Source organism: Scleropages formosus, chromosome 7 (genome assembly GCF_900964775.1).
Source record: "Scleropages formosus chromosome 7, fSclFor1.1, whole genome shotgun sequence".
NCBI classification, from domain to species: Eukaryota; Metazoa; Chordata; class Actinopteri; order Osteoglossiformes; family Osteoglossidae; genus Scleropages; species Scleropages formosus.
The window spans coordinates 16,235,521-16,254,808 of record NC_041812.1 but is presented as its reverse complement, the minus strand read 5'-3'; the positions used below and the strand labels follow the sequence as shown (position 1 = coordinate 16,254,808).

At 43.0% G+C, this 19,288-nt stretch overlaps 1 protein-coding gene across 1 annotated transcript in view; it reads right to left on the bottom strand.

The window, feature by feature from the left end:
• The window catches only part of igf1ra (insulin-like growth factor 1a receptor), an 87,172-nt gene extending 77,960 nt beyond the window's left edge, over positions 1–9,212 (bottom strand). Inside the window, exon 1 of the mRNA XM_018739380.2 lies at positions 8,204–9,212. Coding sequence (XP_018594896.2) covers positions 8,204–8,279 — 76 coding nt within the window. The 5' untranslated portion in view covers positions 8,280–9,212. The remainder of the gene's footprint in view (positions 1–8,203) is intronic.
• Positions 9,213–19,288: the final 10,076 nt, after the last annotated feature.

Genomic DNA, 19,288 nt, shown 5'->3' with positions numbered 1-19,288 from the left:
TTAAAAAGTGTCATCTCAAAGCAGGGGGCGCGGTGGGTTGGACCGGGTCCTGCTCTCCGGTAGGCCTGGGGTTCGAGTCCCGCTTGGGGTGCCTTGCGGCAGACTGGCGTCCCGTCCTGGATGCGTCCCCTCCCCCTCCGGCCTTACGCCCTGTGTTGCCGGGTTAGGCTCCGGTTCCCCGCGACCCCGTCTGGGACGAGCGGTTCAGAAAATGTGCGTGTGTCATCTCAAACCAGTATTGCTGAAATATTCTGCTCTGCCGAAAGAAGAATGGCCAACTAATGTAAGGGAAAACAACGCCATAATAAAACAGTACTCGGTACTCTTAAAGGGTCAACCTACAACAAAAATTACATTTAAAAAAGGTCAGTAATGTCAAAACCTGACAATCTAGCAAAGACAAATGTTTTAGGGAAATTTGTTCAAATTAAGAAAGGGGCTCGGTCATCTGACTGGAAACAAGATCATACTGGCATGGTGGGCTGGTGCTGTTCGTGAAAGAGAGAGATTAATGTTCTTAGACTAATCAAACCGAGTCCCATTCTGCTCTTCTCATTACCAGTGTTTAATAGGAGGAATTCCTATCATTTTCTTGGAAAGGGATCAAACACAACCGTGCTTAAAGCTATAAACCACGGTGGAATTTCATTCCTACCTGACCAATCCGCTCACCGTTAAAAGACCAAAAGCAAAGCACACCTCGAAGAAGAAAAAGAGAGCAAACCATCACTGCATTACGTTTGGCCATGCACTTGATGCCTTTCAGCAACACAATTTACAATGTTAGCTTTCTAGACTAAGCTACTTAAAACGATTGTGCCGTTTGCACAACTGGTCACTTTTACTGCATCAATTCAAGCTAAGTACTTTGATCAAGAAGTAGGGACTTGATCCAGGTTGGTCTATTCCAAGTCAACAGCGCTTAACATCACGCTATCCGGTAGCCCAATAAACAAACAATACGATTCCCCACTAAATACGGTATGTACCTTCACGGGGTAAAACGATGTCGAGGTTACGATCTCTACATTTGATTAGCTAACAAACTGAAGGGAAGCCTTCCAGATTGCGCGTGCTGTTTACGACACGGTGGTAGGACACCTGCAGAAACGGGCCCGCCAAGAACATTTGCTCAGCATATTCGCTCGGCTAAGTAAACAGCACTATCACCAGCAGGGTAATGAGATGCTGCATCTCCTGTTTACAGTTGATAACCCAGCCTTGCCCTTTCACAGAAAGCACCCACAGCGGAAACGAGCACTTCAAAGCCAACTGGGGAGTTTGGCCCATTGCGCACCGATGAATTGCAGACCAGGACTCCCTGATGCTGCTGCCTGCCAGAGCTCAACGTGAGGAAAAGTACCGGGACAATGCACCTCGACAAATAATAGCTGTAACCACGCCTGTTAACCTACCTGGACGAATACTTTCCAGAAAACTGCAGTTTTTTGCAGGGATACTTTCGTTGCCCTAGGAAATACTGTTTTTTGATGAAATACTGAATTTTGACGCTCTCGCCCATTTCACGTTATGGCTGCAACAGAATGAGAAAATGTCTGATGTATTTATAGGTCAAAAAACATAAACCACTGATTAAGGATTTCAAGATGTGACCAGTCAGACCAGGAAAAACTAGTCTATGGAACATTGACCTTTCTATGCAGATTAGTATGTGGCCAAAGAAATCACCACTAATTATTTTTTATTGAAAACATTATGGCAACATTAGCATGGGATCATTGCTGTAGAACAGGCATTCTATTGTTCCCATTTCAATAGCACAAACAAGCATTAGAAAGTAGTCTTCCTATGTTATTTTCCTATTAGAAATAAGAGAAGGGTAATGTTCAGTGATTCCTGTACAGCACTGACTCGCGCCATCACTGTAGGACGCAAAACTCGGCGTCGCTCTCTGACCCGCGGAGCCCACGTGCCTCATATAGCCGGGCTTTCTTTTTAAATGCAGCAAAAACAGCACTTCAAACTCAACTTAAACCACCGTCGAGATCTAACTTAACATTTATTCTGCTATACTACTTCACGTTCACAAATAGGACTTTAAAGTCTCACAACAGGAAACGCTACAAAATTCCCAAATATGAAACGGGGGATTAAAAAAAGGCAATAAAAAAAGGGAAGATGTATGACTTGTTCAATACAAATCAAGTGGGTTATCAAAACAAACTCTGCTGACACTTTAATGCTGTAAAGCCACTCTTCTCCAGAGCTGTCATTATACTGTGCTTTGCTCGACAGCTCGGAAATGTTAAGACACTTTCGACGAGAACATAAAAATGATTAAATGCCCTCCGCAGTTTACAGACCTACAAGCAAACCCTTGATCAACAATCTGGCTTTGGCCACATTCATTAACCATGAGATGCCATCATCTCATAAATGGTGCCACATACATGCGCTATTAAACCTACGTCAGCCGATAACTTGGGAGCAGACGGCGACCGTGTGTAGAGTAATAGCTGAGCCACACCGGTCGTCAAGTTGGCGGCCAATTACGCAGGGTCAGGGAGGAGGGGACGGGGCTCTCTTAAAAGAGGTTATGGTGACACAGTTTCAGAAGCCTGCATGGAGTCGCACAGGCGACTAAGCCCGAAGCAGACACACGGTGATGCGACGACGTAATAAAACACGCGTCAAGGCTACGGAGATGGAGCGGGCGGCGGAAGCCCTCGCAGGTCACGAAGAGGCGCCAAGGCCATCTCCTTGCCACCCTCCCTCCTGTTATTGGTCGTGGCAAGAGCAGTCGCCACAGCGACAGCTGCTTCCATCCCCCCTGCCTGCGGCCAAATCAATACGGGCGGCGGCATACCAGCACCGTCTGCATGCCTCACCATAAACACTCGCCCCGACAGAAATACTTGCAAATACTGAGGGGTGGAGTGTTTTTCTCTTTCACATTTACCAGCGGCGACACAGCGACGGCTGTAATATTTTGTTTGACTTATCATGGCCCACAGCTGAAGAGGATTACACATCTGGCCAAGTGCCGTGCAGAGAAGGGCAACAAGATGACTGCCTTTGACCTGAACAGGAATCCTCTCCTCCCTGTCTGGGGGAGCTGGTCACACTCAGATAGGAGGATCTTTCCAACTGCCCGTCTGGACTGAAACCACTGGACTGAACAGAAAAACCCAAATAAAACACACGGTTCACAGAGTTCCCCCTCTCCCAATCAACAGAAACGAGTCTGTCTCACTTCTGAATGTATTTTTACATGTTCCGTTTTGAAAATCTGGCTTTTTTTCTGTCCTGATGAATCAGGAAGTCTTCCCCCCCCCCCCCATATGCTTGGAAGCAAAGGAATGGAAATTTTACTGTGGTGACACTTGAAAGGTTTGTTAATAACATTTTATAAGCCTGACCATGATATTAAAACTAACAACGTACAAAACATGGCTTTCTTGGAAAAGGAGCCCCATTACATCATAATGTACATCATTTCCACAGCTGAACCAAGTCATTCATAACTTCCCATAGGGTTGTACTCCAGCGAGGTCACGTCTTTAGCGCCGTCCGGAGCGGTTGCTTAAAGAGGGACGCGCGTCTCCTTTAATGCGTGTAATGAAAAGCATGCTCGTGTGTCCATGTTAGACGTGGTGTTATTTTAAACACAGTGAACTGAAAAATGTGAAAAAGGTGGGCAGGTTTAGACACGAAGTCCACTTGAGATCAGTCAACTGGAAAATTCAAATGTCAGACCTTTAGGAGAGAAGGTGGCAAAGGTGAATCATACACGATGCCTTCACACATGGTGACTGAAAGCCATAAATCGGGAAGGCATCCGTTGATGACGGAGCCCCCCTCCACTGTGGTACCACACACACACACACACACACACACACACACACCATCTGAAACCGCTTGTCCAATGCGGGGGGTCGCAGGGAGCCAGAGCCTAACCCGGCAGCACAGGGCGTAAGGCTAGAGGAGGAGGGGACACACTCAGGACGGGATGCCAGTCCGTCGCAAGGCACCCCAAGCGGGACTCGAACCCCAGACCCACAGAAGAGCAGGACCCAGTCAAACCCACTGCGCTACCGCGTCCCCACTGTGGTACCAATAAGGCACAAAACACAATGAAAAATATATACATGTATATCCGAAGGGTTAATCGAATAAAGCGTCAAACTGAGCTGTACAGCGCAGAACGGGCAGCAATGTCACTTCAGAGTTAAAGCAAGAGCGCATTTTCTTTCCTTCATGCAACGAAGGCCACTTGAATCTTCAAAGTTCTAAAGATGAGAAACAAGAAGGAAAAAATAAAATAGACACGAAAAGAGAGGACAACTTATAGCGATGAGCCATTAAAGGCGAGGCTGTCCTTCATGGCAGGGCGCCGGGAAACCCGCAGCGCTGCCCAGAGTGCGGCAACGACGGCACGGAAGTGAACCCCAGCACCCTCTGCCTTTCACATGCTAATGGGAGTCAGTCCGGAGCCCTGCTTCACGTTACAATCGTCTTCGTTCCCGCACGAACACGCCCCCTCACCCGCACATGGGGACACTGTCCTCGATGACCTCAGCACAGCTCCCATTCATGTGGAAATGAACAAGCGCAGTCAGTCTTAACCCGTCCTGCCATGAATGTGCCTGGCATTTACACTCGTGGCACCACCACTGCAGCAACTAGTAGTCCTGCCAACAAATACTCATCACCTAAACCCTCTTATTAATTAGCACGCAAAGCGCATGTACTGCACTTACACGCCAATACAAGTAGCACCCGAACACAAGTCCAACATTCTGGGGAAAAGGGCTCAGCTTAGCTAAATCTTTACTAGTCAATTGTGAGTCAATTTGTGACAAAACAAAAATATTTTCCTTGCGATACACAGAAATCATCATTACAATGAAATCTTTCCAAATAGCGCTCACGTCAGTAATAAATTCATCCATCGACGACAAAAATATCTCAGATTCAGTTTTCATTTATTGGAAGGGATATTGGCTGTAGTTTTTAGAAAATACCCGTTTCCTGACAGCCCATTACGCCAACATTTATGAACAATTTTAGATATTTTTTCAAATTTTTTTTTTTTTAAAAAAAGCTTTGTTGCTAGGTAAGTGAACTCTGAAATTTTGGCTTCTGATTGACTTTGAAAACAAAATACAATTTTGTTTATACAATACAGTAGCACTCCGAACAGGTGTAACCTGTACTTGCTTACAAAATATATAACTTAATTTACTTTTAAATAAATAAAATATATTTGACCCAGGTGACTTACAATGTCAGATAAACTTCACAATTATTTATTCATCTTTACTGGATACTCTTACTGTATCAATCTTCAGTAAGAACCTTGTTCAAGGGTACTAAAGGCAAAGTGGGATTTAAACCCTACAGACAGCAAGACAAGATCCCTAATCAATATTTGCTCAACTTGCAAATAATGTAGTAACCATAATTGATCATAGCCTGTGCTCCTTATCACATTAACCACTTGTTGCAGTATTTCACTATTTGGCCCGATTAAATAACTGCGTATTTTGTTGAGCAGTTCAGGTATTGCACCATGCTCAAGGGTACAAAAGCAGCACTGGTGAGAGGGGCTTGAACCCCCAGCCTTTGGTTGATAAATCCAGCTTCTCAGCCACTGCACTGAGTATTATCAATTTTCCTAAACTTCTTCAGCGATACAGGGTCTGAACATCCTACGACACTTTTAATTCATGCAGCGGCAGATGTTCGGCGTTAGCAGTGCCAGTTTTTACATGAACATGAATGTTCTTTGTTGTAATTTTTCCAGAGACCAACATGGTTTTGCATTTCGGTCATCTTAAATGCATTTCCTGCACGGAGAAAATGGAAATAAATATCAGCAACCTGAAGCCCCTTTTCACATCCTGGTGACAAAAACATCCTCAGTGACATTATGGGGCTCGTACCACAAGTGGTCTCTGTGTGCAGCGCAGTAAAAACCAAACACGGACATAGAGGGTGGAACCCCTTTCTTACTGCCTGATCAGCGTACCAAGGAGCAAACCTGCATCTCTCATTCGATGAAGGAGACGCGTGTGTTTCTTTAAACACGGCCAATTCGTGTAAGACTAACTTGTTTAAATCCATCATAATCCCACAAAATGCGCAGCTATTATCCTACATTTTGGGTAGGGCCTTCTCAGAAATGCTCCAGGAAATTGCGGGTACAGGGTATCTGGGTGTACATCGCTGTACCGCCAGCCTGTTTAACCATCCTTTCAGTGTCTTTGCCGAACAGCCTCAGACGTAGGGGCAGTTGACAGCGTAGTGGATAAAGCTTCTATTATCGGTTCTGAAGGTTGCAGGCTCACATCATGCCTACTGCTGTAGCACCCTTGATCAAGGACTTGCCCTTAATCGTTCCAATAAAAATGACCCTGCTGTATACATGTGTAAATTGCAACCAGCTTAACGTGGCACAGTGAGTAGCGTTGTCTCACAGGACCTGGGTGGTGAGAGGAGGTGGGTGGAGTTGACATGTTCACCCCATGTCTGCATTGGTTTCCTCCAGGTTCTCTGGTTTCCTCCCACAGTTCAAAGAAATGCTGCTCAGGTAGACTGGTGACTCTAAAATTAAACACCTATAGGTTGTGCGTGACAGACAGAAAGTGCGTTTCGCTGGCATGTGGATGAGTGACCCTGTAAGTGGTGTATCTAGCAGTGCAAGTCACCTTGGCGAATAAGGTGTGTGGGCTGACAACACTACATAGAGTTCATTGGAAGTCACTTTGGAGAAAAGTGCCTGCTAAACACGAAAACTAATTCGCTTGGGAGAACAGAGACAGCTAAATTAATTAACGTAAAATAAAGGGCAACTTCCCCCACCAATTTGGGCCGCTTAGTCCCAACATGCACGATCATCACAAGACTTGCCCCCAAGAAAAAGCACAAGGAGGACTCTGTTACACAGCAACTATTACATTTTTTTCTCTTCGGCTCCATTACCTGCACGTTCCAACCCGCATTGATTGAATGAAGGAGGCCAGCTTCAGCTTCAGGTGACATCAAACCTTACGGACAACACACAAACAAGGAGCTAACCCTCACACGCCCTTTACGCCACTTATGTGTATTGCAGGGAATTCGCAGAGGGAACAGACACACAGTGGTCACTCAGAGGACACGTCACAAAGCGTGTCCGTCTCCGGGAAGCAAGGCCTGCCTCTATACATACAGCAACTTGTAACACTGGGACAAAAAACGGGCCCTCTTGGAGTCTTGCGTGCTCCGAGTCAGTTTCCTAAGGATTTCGCTTCAATGTTCCACTACAGAAAGATTAATAAATTTATTGATTGGATTGAATGAATTAAAAACTTTTCCACTTACTCATCATGTTACACCCCAACACTTCAATAAAGACTGTATAGCGGGCACAGCACGCGAGCGAACGGTGAATCGACGTTTAGCGGAGCGTCGCATATCGGGGTCCGTCTCAAAGGTAAACGGAACGCGATTGGACGGCATGGGATGACACGCAACCTGGAATATTTGAAAAACAACATTAATAAATTAATGATTCATTTCTCACTTCTACATATTCAGCAAATGCTACCGAGGATGCTTTGTACTCTGGACCGCACACATTCTACGCCGATATTAAATAGATTGTGAATATATTCACAGTGAAGAAATTAATGCTTTTCAAAGCAGAGGCTGAGACGTCGCACGCGCTCGGCGACTGTTCGCTTTGATTTTTCGACTTGAAACGAGGCTGAACGCTGGAAAGATGCAGGATGGACACGTGTCTGAAGAATGTCGGCATGGCGCGCGCTGTGCCGTGGACCACCACCACAGCGGGCAAACTGACCAACACCTCCTCCATCGCAGTTTTTTTTTTTTCTTTTTGCTGCACGTTTCTTTATTTTGCCATCCTTCGAGTTACGATTATTTGTGCTCCTTATCCATGTACCTGCCCGAAAAAGACACCACCATACCCCAACGGTGCACCAAACCCGCGCCACATATTCATTCACATCAAAGACTGAAAACGCAACATTAAACGCTTATACCCGCCGCACAAACGCACTAAGTACAAGACCACCGGCTGGGAAACTCAGCCACGTGCCTCAGTGCAGATCTGCGTATATGAATGAAATATAATCAATGATGAAGACCACCGTGATCGTTCAACGTGTTTGTTTCACGCGCATGATGCGTGCAGCTGGTGAGCCGGAGCCTCGAAGCGCGCGCTGCGCGTACTTACTCTCAGCGCAGGCGGGCCGAAGGCGGATCGCGGACGCGGCCAGCAGACCCAGAAACAAGGTCACGCGGCTCCTCATTCCTATATCACGGAGAATGACCGCACTGGGCTGTGGCGTGTCGTCCCCGCAGGAAGGAAAGGGCTGTTGGCGGCGGTCGGGGCCGGACACTCCGCACTCTCCTCCCGGGGCAGTCGGTCTTCGTCTGGGGGGGGATCGATCGATCAATCGATCGATCGCCGGCGCTTCCAGCAAATCCACACTTGACTTGCCAACGCTCGCAGCTCTGGCGCCCTCAGTCCGTCGGTGCGACTGTGTCCGTACCTAAATGTAATTTCCAATTTTGTGCGTGTGTGTGTAAAACTCGATGCGCAAACAGTGTTATTTGTGGCCGCGGCGCGGCGTGGCGGCGGGGGCGGCCGCTGGGACGCGGAGGGTCTCGCTCAGCCTTCGGCGCTCCGCGTCCTCAACCTCCATCTCGCGAGCGAATTTGAAAAGGGGGGGCAGCGCGCGCGCGGCTAGCCCACGTTAGCACTGCCACTGCCGCCGCCGCCGAGCAAAACAATGCGGGAGAAGCGACTAGCGAGTCCGCGACGCCGCGCTGAACGTGCACGGACGGAGCCTACTGGCGAGCCTGACCGTCCGAGGTCGGTTTCAATAAATAAATGAATGAAAGTGTGACTCCTCTGTTCACGGAGGCTCTATACCGAGCTCTGTCCGCCCAGCTCCGCTAGGACACAAATGTTTCCACGGATCGCACCCCGTTTTCGGCGCCTCAGTCTCCGCAGCACCGAACCCGTCTCCGCGGGTCGCGCTGGGTCCTGCGTGCAGAGCGAGCGCCGCGTTAACCGTTAGTGCTAAGAAAACGAAATATTCCGTTCGCGGACTCAGCCACGGCGGTCAAAAGCGACTCAATAAGCAGCTTTCCCCTCGTCGGTGTCTGCAGCGCGGAGTCAGAGCCGTAAACAAGACTGTGCTTCTCTCATAGACACACACACACGCTCTCGCTATCAGACTCTCTCTCGCACACACACTGCGTAAAGTGAGAGCGAAAAACTGGACTGGACTGGACTGGACTATCTAACAACAGCTACGCGATAATTGCATGTTTACGTGCATAAAACATCGACTTTATGTGCAAATACAGACCATAAATGCGGAGGACCTTAACATAAAGTCACGTATTTACTCACTTTTAATGCATGTATTTTATGGGCTGGTATGTTATTTCCCCAATAGCAGGTTATGGTTCTTCACAGGGCACAGCGAAAACTTTTTATACTTCCTTAATTCAGCAGTGTTTGATCCCCATCCATGGTGGTATTTTTATTTTGTCAATTTGCATAAAATGCAAAATAGTGAATTAGAATAATCCCTTAGCCTCATATGAAATTATTAATTACAATTAAATTAAATCCTTTTTTATCTTAAATGATTGATACAGTAGCGCAGTGGGTTGGACCGGGTCCTGCTCTCCGGTGGGTCTAGGGTTCGAGTCCCGCTTGGGGTCCCTTGCGAGGGACTGGTGTCCCATCCTGGGTGTGTCCCCTCCCCCTCCAGCCTCACGCCCTGTGTTGCCGGGCTTGGCTCCGGCCCCCCGCGACCCCCTCGGGGACAAGCGGTTCAGACAATGTGTGTGATTGACAGCTGGGATTGTAGCACCAAAACCTTTTAATATCGTTACTAGAGCTGACGGCCCTGACACTTATCAGGTTCTAACATTACCACATTAGAGTAGATGTACTCATGTACGATCTTTTAGCTAAAAAGCAGGTATTAATACACCTTATTACTATCAGAGTTTTTACTAGCATTACACTTATTACTATTCCAGTTTGTACAGCTGGAGCATTTCAAGTTAAGAATGTTTCTCATGGATACTGCAGCAGGGCCACTCGTGGGACTTGATCTGGCACTGTTCAGGCTCTTAATCACTGTACCATCCAAATTTTCTATTTTATAATTTTAGATAGCTGACACTTCTGCCAAACAACTTACAGTGTTAAATTACCTACAATTATTTACCCATTAAGCAGGGGGTGCAGTGGCGCAGTGGGTTGAACCACGGTCCTGCTCTCCGGTGGATCTGGGGTTTGAGTCCCGCTTGGGGTGCCTTGCGACAGAGTGGCGTCCCGTCCTGGGTGTGTCCCCTTCTCCTCCGGCCTTACGCCCTGTGTTACCGGATAGGCTCCGGTTCCCCGTGACCCCGTATGGGACAAGCGGTTCTGAAAATGTGTGTGTGTGTGTGTGTGTATTTACCCATTTGTACAGCTGGACAATTTCACTGGAGCAATTTCAGGGCAAGTACCTTACTCTAGGATACTACAGCTGGAGGTGGGATTCAAACCTGTGACCTTGGGGTTCAAAAGCAGTCGCTGTTCCCACTACACTACCAGCAAAAAAAAATGATGTACAAACAAAGAAAAAAACTGTATCAGGCAGCTTCAAAGCATTTCAAGATATGCTTTTCCAGTCAAACTGCCAGCCTTTCTCATGCAGTTCATGTTTCATACATGACAATTATATTCCATTTTATCTGAATATCTTACGGCACATTACTCGCCACATGTGACAGGTAGAGCATCTATTAATAATTGAATCAAGAGTTTCAAGTCTTTTTGATGACAGATGTTCTTTTAAAACTTACACGTTGCAGATTTTTTCAGGAATAAGTACACAGCAGGAGTATTCATTGTAACAATCAATCTTCAGACTATTCATATATAGTACTTGGCAGATGTACAATATATGGGGAGCAAGAGTAATTTTAAAATATATAAATATTTTATGTGCATACATTTGCGTGGGATTCTTCAATGCATTTTGCTCTGAAATAGCAAAAAATCAGTTACGTTTTGTATTTTATAGATTGTTTTGACTGATGCTAGAATTCCCACAGTGAGCCATGTGATTGCATCTGATCCAACACATGAGGAAGGAGCGACAGTGAACCAGCAAACACCTGAAAACAGTGAGTCAAAAATAACACTCCTGTTTTTTATAAAGAGGGGTGTGGTGATCGCTTAGGTATTGTGGGAACCAAAGATATTAGCAACTGTTCTTAGTGGAGATATGTACAAATAGGGGATGGGACAAAATACAAAACACTCGCAGGACACAATGCGATCATATGCCTAACTTTGTGCACTAATATTTGTTGTGGAGATATTGTTTTCTTTCACAGAGTGATCAGTGAAGAAGCGGATCCCGTTCTGGTCACTTCAACATCCCTCCGATGACGCTGAGAAGGGTAAAACAAACAAAAGTTTCAAGCCTTCATATAAATTAAAAAAAAAAAAAAATCTTTTACCACAAGAATAAGGGGAGAATCTTGCTTGTATGGATCATAATTACTGTAGGCACCCGGTTCCAGATTTTCGATGTGCACATATTTTGGCTATGACACACGGTCTGTGAGCGAAACGCAAAACCCGACACAGACTTTCATTCAAATTCACGGGCTGGAGTCTAAATCGCCGTTCATCCAGGGCGCTCGCAATACGGCCACCAGACGAATGGGTTTATATCCCGAATTCCACCGCTGTCACTCGTACGGAGTCAGTTGACACCTGAAATTTCCTCTGTCGCTCAACCGTTGTCTTCTGGTTAGATATATTACTTCATCGGATGAGGAGTGGTTACAATCATTGTTGGATTTATAAAATATATATATATATATAGTATTTTGTTATTTAAATATAATCTTTTCTCTTTTCTTTACCATTATTTCCATTATTGGAAATGTGATTGACTGACATCAGTGTAACTTCAGTATATTATGATTTTAATGAATTCCAGAGTTTTAAATCGGCTCTTGAAAATTTTCGTTGTCTGGAAATGTTTTAGCGTATATTTATTTAACTTCAGCAATAATATCGTGCATACACGTGATTTTGGTGATCCATATTTCCACGGTATGTATGTATGTTCTCTGCAATTTTAAAAATCATTTTCCAAATGCATGGGGAAATGGGGACCACATGGTGTATCTCGATTGCTTTATGCATTAGAAATATTAATAAGCATGACATTTCCCAACGTTCCAAAGTAACGCTGTCATTCAGAAAAACTCATTCAATCTTGTAATCATATATCATATTCAGATAGACCGAATTTTTAATTGTGCTAAGATGTAAATCGGTTACATTAGTATCGTCACAATAGTTGCTAATAACGAGATTTTTATCACAGTATTCTTACGTGATTCATATTGTTAAGTCCGTACTTGCTGCATTGTACTTACATGACGTACTATATATATACAGTATATGTATGTATGGAAGAAAGATCAAATGCTATGTGCACGTGCTATCGTATAACATTTCACAGATAAACCTATAGAGGGAGACACAGTAAAACCATGGTGAGAAGACACGCCGAAGACACTGCAGTCAGTCAAGGGGGGTTAAATCAGCTCTAACACAGTTAAATTAGCTGTGAGGCCAAGTAAACTATATATTGTTCATTTTATTGTGTGGCTCTAACTAATGTTTACACGGTGTAGAAAATATAAGAAATAATCATAACTGCAATTTACATTCACACTCAGGTGTGTTACAGAAAAATGCATAAAAAGAAATAGTGGGAAATACAGAAACCCAGAGCAAAAAAGATGGAAGAAACAGATACTGTCTGTTGAATTCAGGAATATAGGCAGAAGTATACAGGAGCTTTGTGACAAGGATGGAGAAAGAAGAATAAGGAAATATAGCATAAGCATAAGGAAAGATACACATGAGGTTTGTGATGTCCACAGTCCCAGGTTTGTGTTGTCCCCCCACGTCTTTTTTTTTTCTAAAAAAGGTGGTGGCCGAACACAGCAAACAGCAGCAGTAGCCGTAGTAAAATGAGTAAAAATAAAAATTAAAACAGTGTCCTTGATAATGAATCTTGGTACCATGAATTAAACAGATGAATCATATGCCCTTTAAACATAAGAATAATGTATATATTTTGTGCCAAAAAACTTGTAATAGAAATGAAAGACTAAATGTAAAAAGAATCACTTTAAACTACTGTTCTTTCACAGCTGGTTTTTGAAATTGTTCACTGGTTTTCCTTTGGCTCAATTATAGAAATGTTAAATAAAAATGTTCACTTAAAGGACACTTGTAATTAGCTATTACATTGAATTACATGGACACAATTTGTAGGACATATCATATTATTTTTTTTAAACTTAGTTGTTAAGGACCCTGAAAAATCTTCCAAACTATGAGTAACTAAATGTATACACTTAGAATTTCCTCTGAAATACATGCAGTTTTTAGAATAGCATTTAGCAAACGTGAAATGGAAGGCTGATTTTACCTTACATGAGCATCTCATTTCAATAACATATTAGCAGTTTCATATTTTAAGTAACGGAGACCATACATCAGAAACACACAGTTTTTTGCTAAGTTAATTGATGAGCTCTGGATTCATATTTGACACACAAATTTATGAAATGGTTAAGGTTTCCATGGAAACAAAATTCTCTGGAGCATTCCTTTCAAACAGTTCTATTAGACTGTATACCTTGAGAGAATCTGCAGCCAAGCAGTATGTCTGGCTTTAAGAGACTTCTTTTTATCTTCATGCAAAAATAAATGCAAATTATATTACAGTAAAATTTTAGAGGAACTGACTTATTGACCAGGAGAAATCTGCTGGTGCCGAACACTTGAGAAACACATTATTGTGAGCACAAGGCTTTTTAGTATTAAATTTACCACCCACACTTTATTGTTCTGAATTTCTATAACAAACAGGCCCTTGGGATAGAAATAGCAGATCAATGGACAACAAAGTTAAATTCTGTAACTCGAGCGAGTGACTGTTACTTAGTACAATAAAGAGAACATACATAATATTTAGAAATACACAGCCAAAACTCTTTAATATATTTCTAAACTAAACTGTTCTCTTCAACCAATCACTAATTGCACAAATTTAAGTCTTAGATAAAAACAGATCAGTGTTGAATAAAACTTTGGAAAATTTTCAGTTACTTTTACTGTAACTTCAGTAAAATTTTTAATGAGGAAAACATCTTCATATTTGCTATGCATAAAAAAAAGAACGTTACCGACTAAAATCAGCTGTTATAAAGAAATTAAGAAAACTATTTAAAAATGATTAAATAGCTCACAAAGGCAGGTGATTAAAGTAATTCAACAAAATGTGCATTTGACTATAAGCACACGTTAAGAAACACAGAATAATACCATACTGTACTCAAATACATTTTTTTTTAAATCAAGTAGAATAAAGTAGACAGAATTTAATTGAACTGAAACCTTGGGAAAGTAAACAAAATAGTTTTATAACCAAAGCAAGCAAAAACATTGCCTGTGCCCTTAGAGTAAAGCTCAGCTTTCCCCTTTTATTGATAGAGGCCTTCAGTAGTTAAATCCATGAAAATACAATTTTACTCTTTTTTTGAAGTTGATTTTATAACCTCAGAAAAGACAGACCTTATGGTATCAAATAACCGGTAAAACAAGAAAACATGATCAAGATGTATAAGTGGTCAACTTATTGCTATTTTAATTCTTGGAAAATTCTGAGGCTGGCATGGAAACAGATGGTGCTTTTTAAAGAATCACTGCATTTAAAAGGTAATATCATGACTCATTTGATAACACATGTCATGTATTAATTTCTTTGTAGTCTGTCTTTGATATAATTAACCTTTGCATTAATTATGTAGTAAGCACTTCTCATTACTTCTTCATAACTGAATTTTTATATAATCAAAGATGCTTTCAAATGGAAAAATAGTAATCATAATTATTGACTACTGACCACAAACAATGGAGTGTCATAACATTTTTGTTTACATACATTTACATGTATTAATTTAGCTGACGCTTTTCTCCAAAGCGACTTACAGTTTTAAGGTTACAATTATTCACCCATTTCTACAGCTAGGTAATTTAGGTTAAGTATCTTTCTCAAGGGTACAACCACTTGAGGCAGAATTAGAACCTGCCACCTTTAGGTCTAAAGGCAGAAGCTGTAACTGCCGTGTCATTAGTCGTCCCCCTTAACCTGTCATGTTTCACTTGAGAAAAAACGGTTATTTAAAGGACAGAATAAAATTTAGAAATCCTAAGTGTTTCAGAACTGCCTTACATACAGGTAATTGTACATTAATTTCATATATTACATTTTATACAAACTTGCTTAAAAGCACCATGGCAAAAATGGAAATGTACAGTTAGTATTTGTACTATTATAAATTTAGAGATGAATTTTTCCGAAGAAGCACTACTTTTATTATCTTTCTCCACAGCAAAATGTCTCTTCTCCATGGCTTTGCCAAGGAGAGATTGCAAGTAAAGTTTCTTGACCATGATGTCTAGGAACCCTTGAAGACGTGAGTTTATGTCATTGTGCCATCATAATAAAACACAGTAAACTTTTAAATACAATTATGGATAATTTGTCATTTTGGTATTCCTGGCCAGCCTTCCAGTTTCTTACATTGTCATCATCTGCTTGCCCTTGCAGGGTAGCAGTGGTCAGGAGCCTATCCCAGAAACACAGAGCACAAGGAAGGGTACACTCTGGGCGGGATATGTCAGTCCACCACAGGACACAAACACCCACCCATGCAAACCGAACAGAGACTGAAGCCACGTCTAAACCGGTGCTACCCGCTGTGCCACCGTACTGTCCTTTCGTGCAGCTGTCTTTCTTCTTCAATCGTATTTTCTTTCAAAGATCTTTTGATGTAGCCTTCACAGTTTGCTTATTACACATATTGCCTTTTCTATAAATACGGTAATTTACCATGCTGTTTCTCTGACCCTGTTTTAGAAACATTGTTACTGTAAGAGAGATATGTTTGGGTTCCGGAGGCAAAGAACAACGTACAGAAGCCGTTCATAATGAACTTTTATCGGAACACTGGTGTGTTCAATAAAAGTATCAATAAGTAGCATTGCTCTCGGTCCGAGGAACCCCCTCTTCTCAAGGACTTACTCCTTAAGCCAAGCTTTTGTACTTGTAAGCATGCCCTTACCCCTTTCTTGTACACCACAGACCCTCCTACGGTTGCACACATATTTACCTATCCCAGAAATCCTTGCTCACAACCACTCTTTACAAAGAAACCGTTTTCCCACTCAAGGAGAGAGCCCTGCTAGCGCAGGTCGTTCCGTTACATTTACATTTTTTCATTTAGCAGACGTTTTTCTGCAAAGTGACGTACATCTCATAGAAAGATTCATACAGTTTGTGCATTACTTTAGCAGAAAGAGACACTTAGATGCATGATACAGTTAGTTTCTTTTCACCATATGAACCAATGTTTATCACACAAGTAGGTGCCTAGAACTTCATCCGAATATCCGCAATTACAAATCACCTTCCTAGTAATATTTTTTCTTTTTTCTTTGAGAAACATTTACGTTACATTACTAGAGAAAACAAACATGTGGTGGTATCGTTTGCGCCATCTCGCGGAGGGAAAAGCTACACTGTCACATAGGCAGGAAGAAGAAAGAAGCAGTCGTAGCACAAGTGAATGTACAAGAACCACAGACGTCTGTGGCGTCTCCGAACGGCCAGGACTGATGCTCAGCGTGCAGTGCAGCGGCGGTGACTTGAACATTTTGGTACTTCCACGACCTTGACAAAGAGAGAAGCCACATATTAGAGAAACAGAATCAAAGACCTGTTGTTGCACTGCACTTCACAGCTGAGATTTTCCACATTGTTTTACTGGAAATGTTTGTTGGTAATTTGGAGTTCAAACACGGGGTGGGAGGATAACTGCCTACCGAAGAAGAACGGTGTCTGACAGACATTAACATTCGCTCAAGTACAGGCATAAAAGACAGTCCTGGTGTTCAGAGCACATGTTTCTACAATAAGTTGTGAATCTGTTCTCTCTACCCTACTACTGGTTTCAGCACTGGTTTAGAGGCTGGTTGTGAGCTATTGATCATCGATTTTCTCTCCTGAAAGAGATCCCTCATCGTTCATGAGCAAACTTAACAGTTTTGTGGTTTTCTGACACAACACCGACTTCTGCGAAGACGTTCTTCAACAAAACTGAAGAATTTTAAATTGCTTCTTTGCCTCTTGGCTGTGTGCGACATCCTTTCTTGGGGGCTGCATGTCTGATAAGTCTCCCTAAGGGGGAGTCCGCATTAATCCGATTTCTAGAGCAGGAAGTTGAAGATGCGCTCTATATAGTGACCTCGAATCACAGAACCTCCTGAAGCAGCTGAGAACGAAGTGGGACAGCTTTTACATCAGAGAACATGGTATTTTACGCTATAAGGTACACAGTGCACGTGTTTTTTATTCCATTATGTCAGCCTTGTGATGATACGGTTTCATGGTGACTGAACCTAACTCACTTTCTCTACTCATGTTTTCATTTACATTTATTCATTTAACCGATCCTTTTCTCCAAAGTGACTTACGGTGTTAAGCTACTTACAGTTGTCTACCCATTTATGCAGCTGGGTAATTTTACAGAGGCAATTTAGGGTAAGTACCTTGCTCAAGGGTCTTGGATTGGAGGTTGGATTCAAACCTGCAACCTTTGGGTCAAAAGGCAGCAACTCTAATCACTGCAGTACCTGCTGCGCCCCAGGTATTGTTCAGGAAACGCAATATTTTCCGATTAATCTTTGGAAATAAATGTTGCTGAGTAGCTAGATATGTGTATCGTATTCTGCGTGTTTCACTATGTGTATCATGTTACAAACATTTTTAGTAAGTGGATATTAAATGGCTGAAGATTTCAAGGGTACATATCTTATAACGGTTATATTACGAATTTCAGGGTGAACTTCGTTATTCATTTAAAGATAAAGCGGTAGAATGTTACTCATGGAAACCCGTGAAGACACGGGGAGAGCAGGCAAACTGCACGTAGACCGAGCTTGACTGGAACAGAACATGCCTGAATAGCTCAGGTGCTTTGAGGGGGCAGTGCTACGTCTGGGAATAATACGAAAAAATACAGCACTTATGCAATAAACTACATTTCCAATGGATTTCCCCAGTGCCTCTGGCAGCAGCCAGGCCTTCCATTTCACAAGCCGGAGGAGAGAATTCCCCTTTTTAACCCAGAGGGGACAGAATGCTTTGCGTGGGGAGCAGCTCCAAATACGCACGGAAATCTAATCCAGTTCACCGAAACGGGACACGGAGCTGGTTTTGGTTGTGACGAATGCTAGAAAAAACACTTCGCAGTATCAAAAGGGACTCTCTGTAATTACACCCAGATACGTCTTCACTTTTGACCCAAATGCTGCACGAAGGAATGTTCCGGGATTGAAATATTATCCATCGGACTTGAAGCCAAAGTATTAGAAAATAAGATAATTTTTATTAACTGCGGTAGCTCAAAACCGAGAAAAAACATATATGCGTGTATTCGAAAGGTTATTGAGAAGAAAAAAAAGCCGGTGGTCTAATGTAAGGCGCAGAAAAGAGGAGGCCCAAAAAATTCAGTATAACTGGAAAAAAATTCCAGAGAATTTTGCTCATACCTCATTATTATCCCATTTCATTATCCACTCGAAGAAAGGAACTGCACAGAAGAAGTATTAAGAAATGCCATTAATTACTTCAGCTCTGGAAACGGTGTTAAGCTTCTGTAACTTTCTTCCCGTTATAAAAAAGAAACGGAAAGCACCGAAACGTGAACAAAAGCTCTGCAGCCACCTAAGGCCCGCAAACACGGCGAGTCACGATCCGACAAGTACAGACCGTAACGTGACCTTAACCCTCCCCCGGCCTGCTTCACCCCGTCGAACAGCAACGGCTCTCCCCTCCGGTCTGTGAAGTCCCCGCTAACAGTTTCCCATGCGGGGCACAGACGGGGCCACCTACCTCGACCGCTTCTCACTGGCTTCATTCTCCCATGGCACTAGAGCGAAAGGGGACTTGCGGGTCGCCAGCGGATCACACATGCTAATGAGACCCTTGTTTGTTTTTCCGCCAGGCTTGAGCAGACGACAAGAAGAATTTGCAGAAAACTGCTGAAAAGGAGAGACAATGGGGGCAAGGTCCTGCTGACCCCTTGATGCCTTCCGAGGACTTTCAGCCAATCCTGTATGATGACATAAATGATCGTTTGC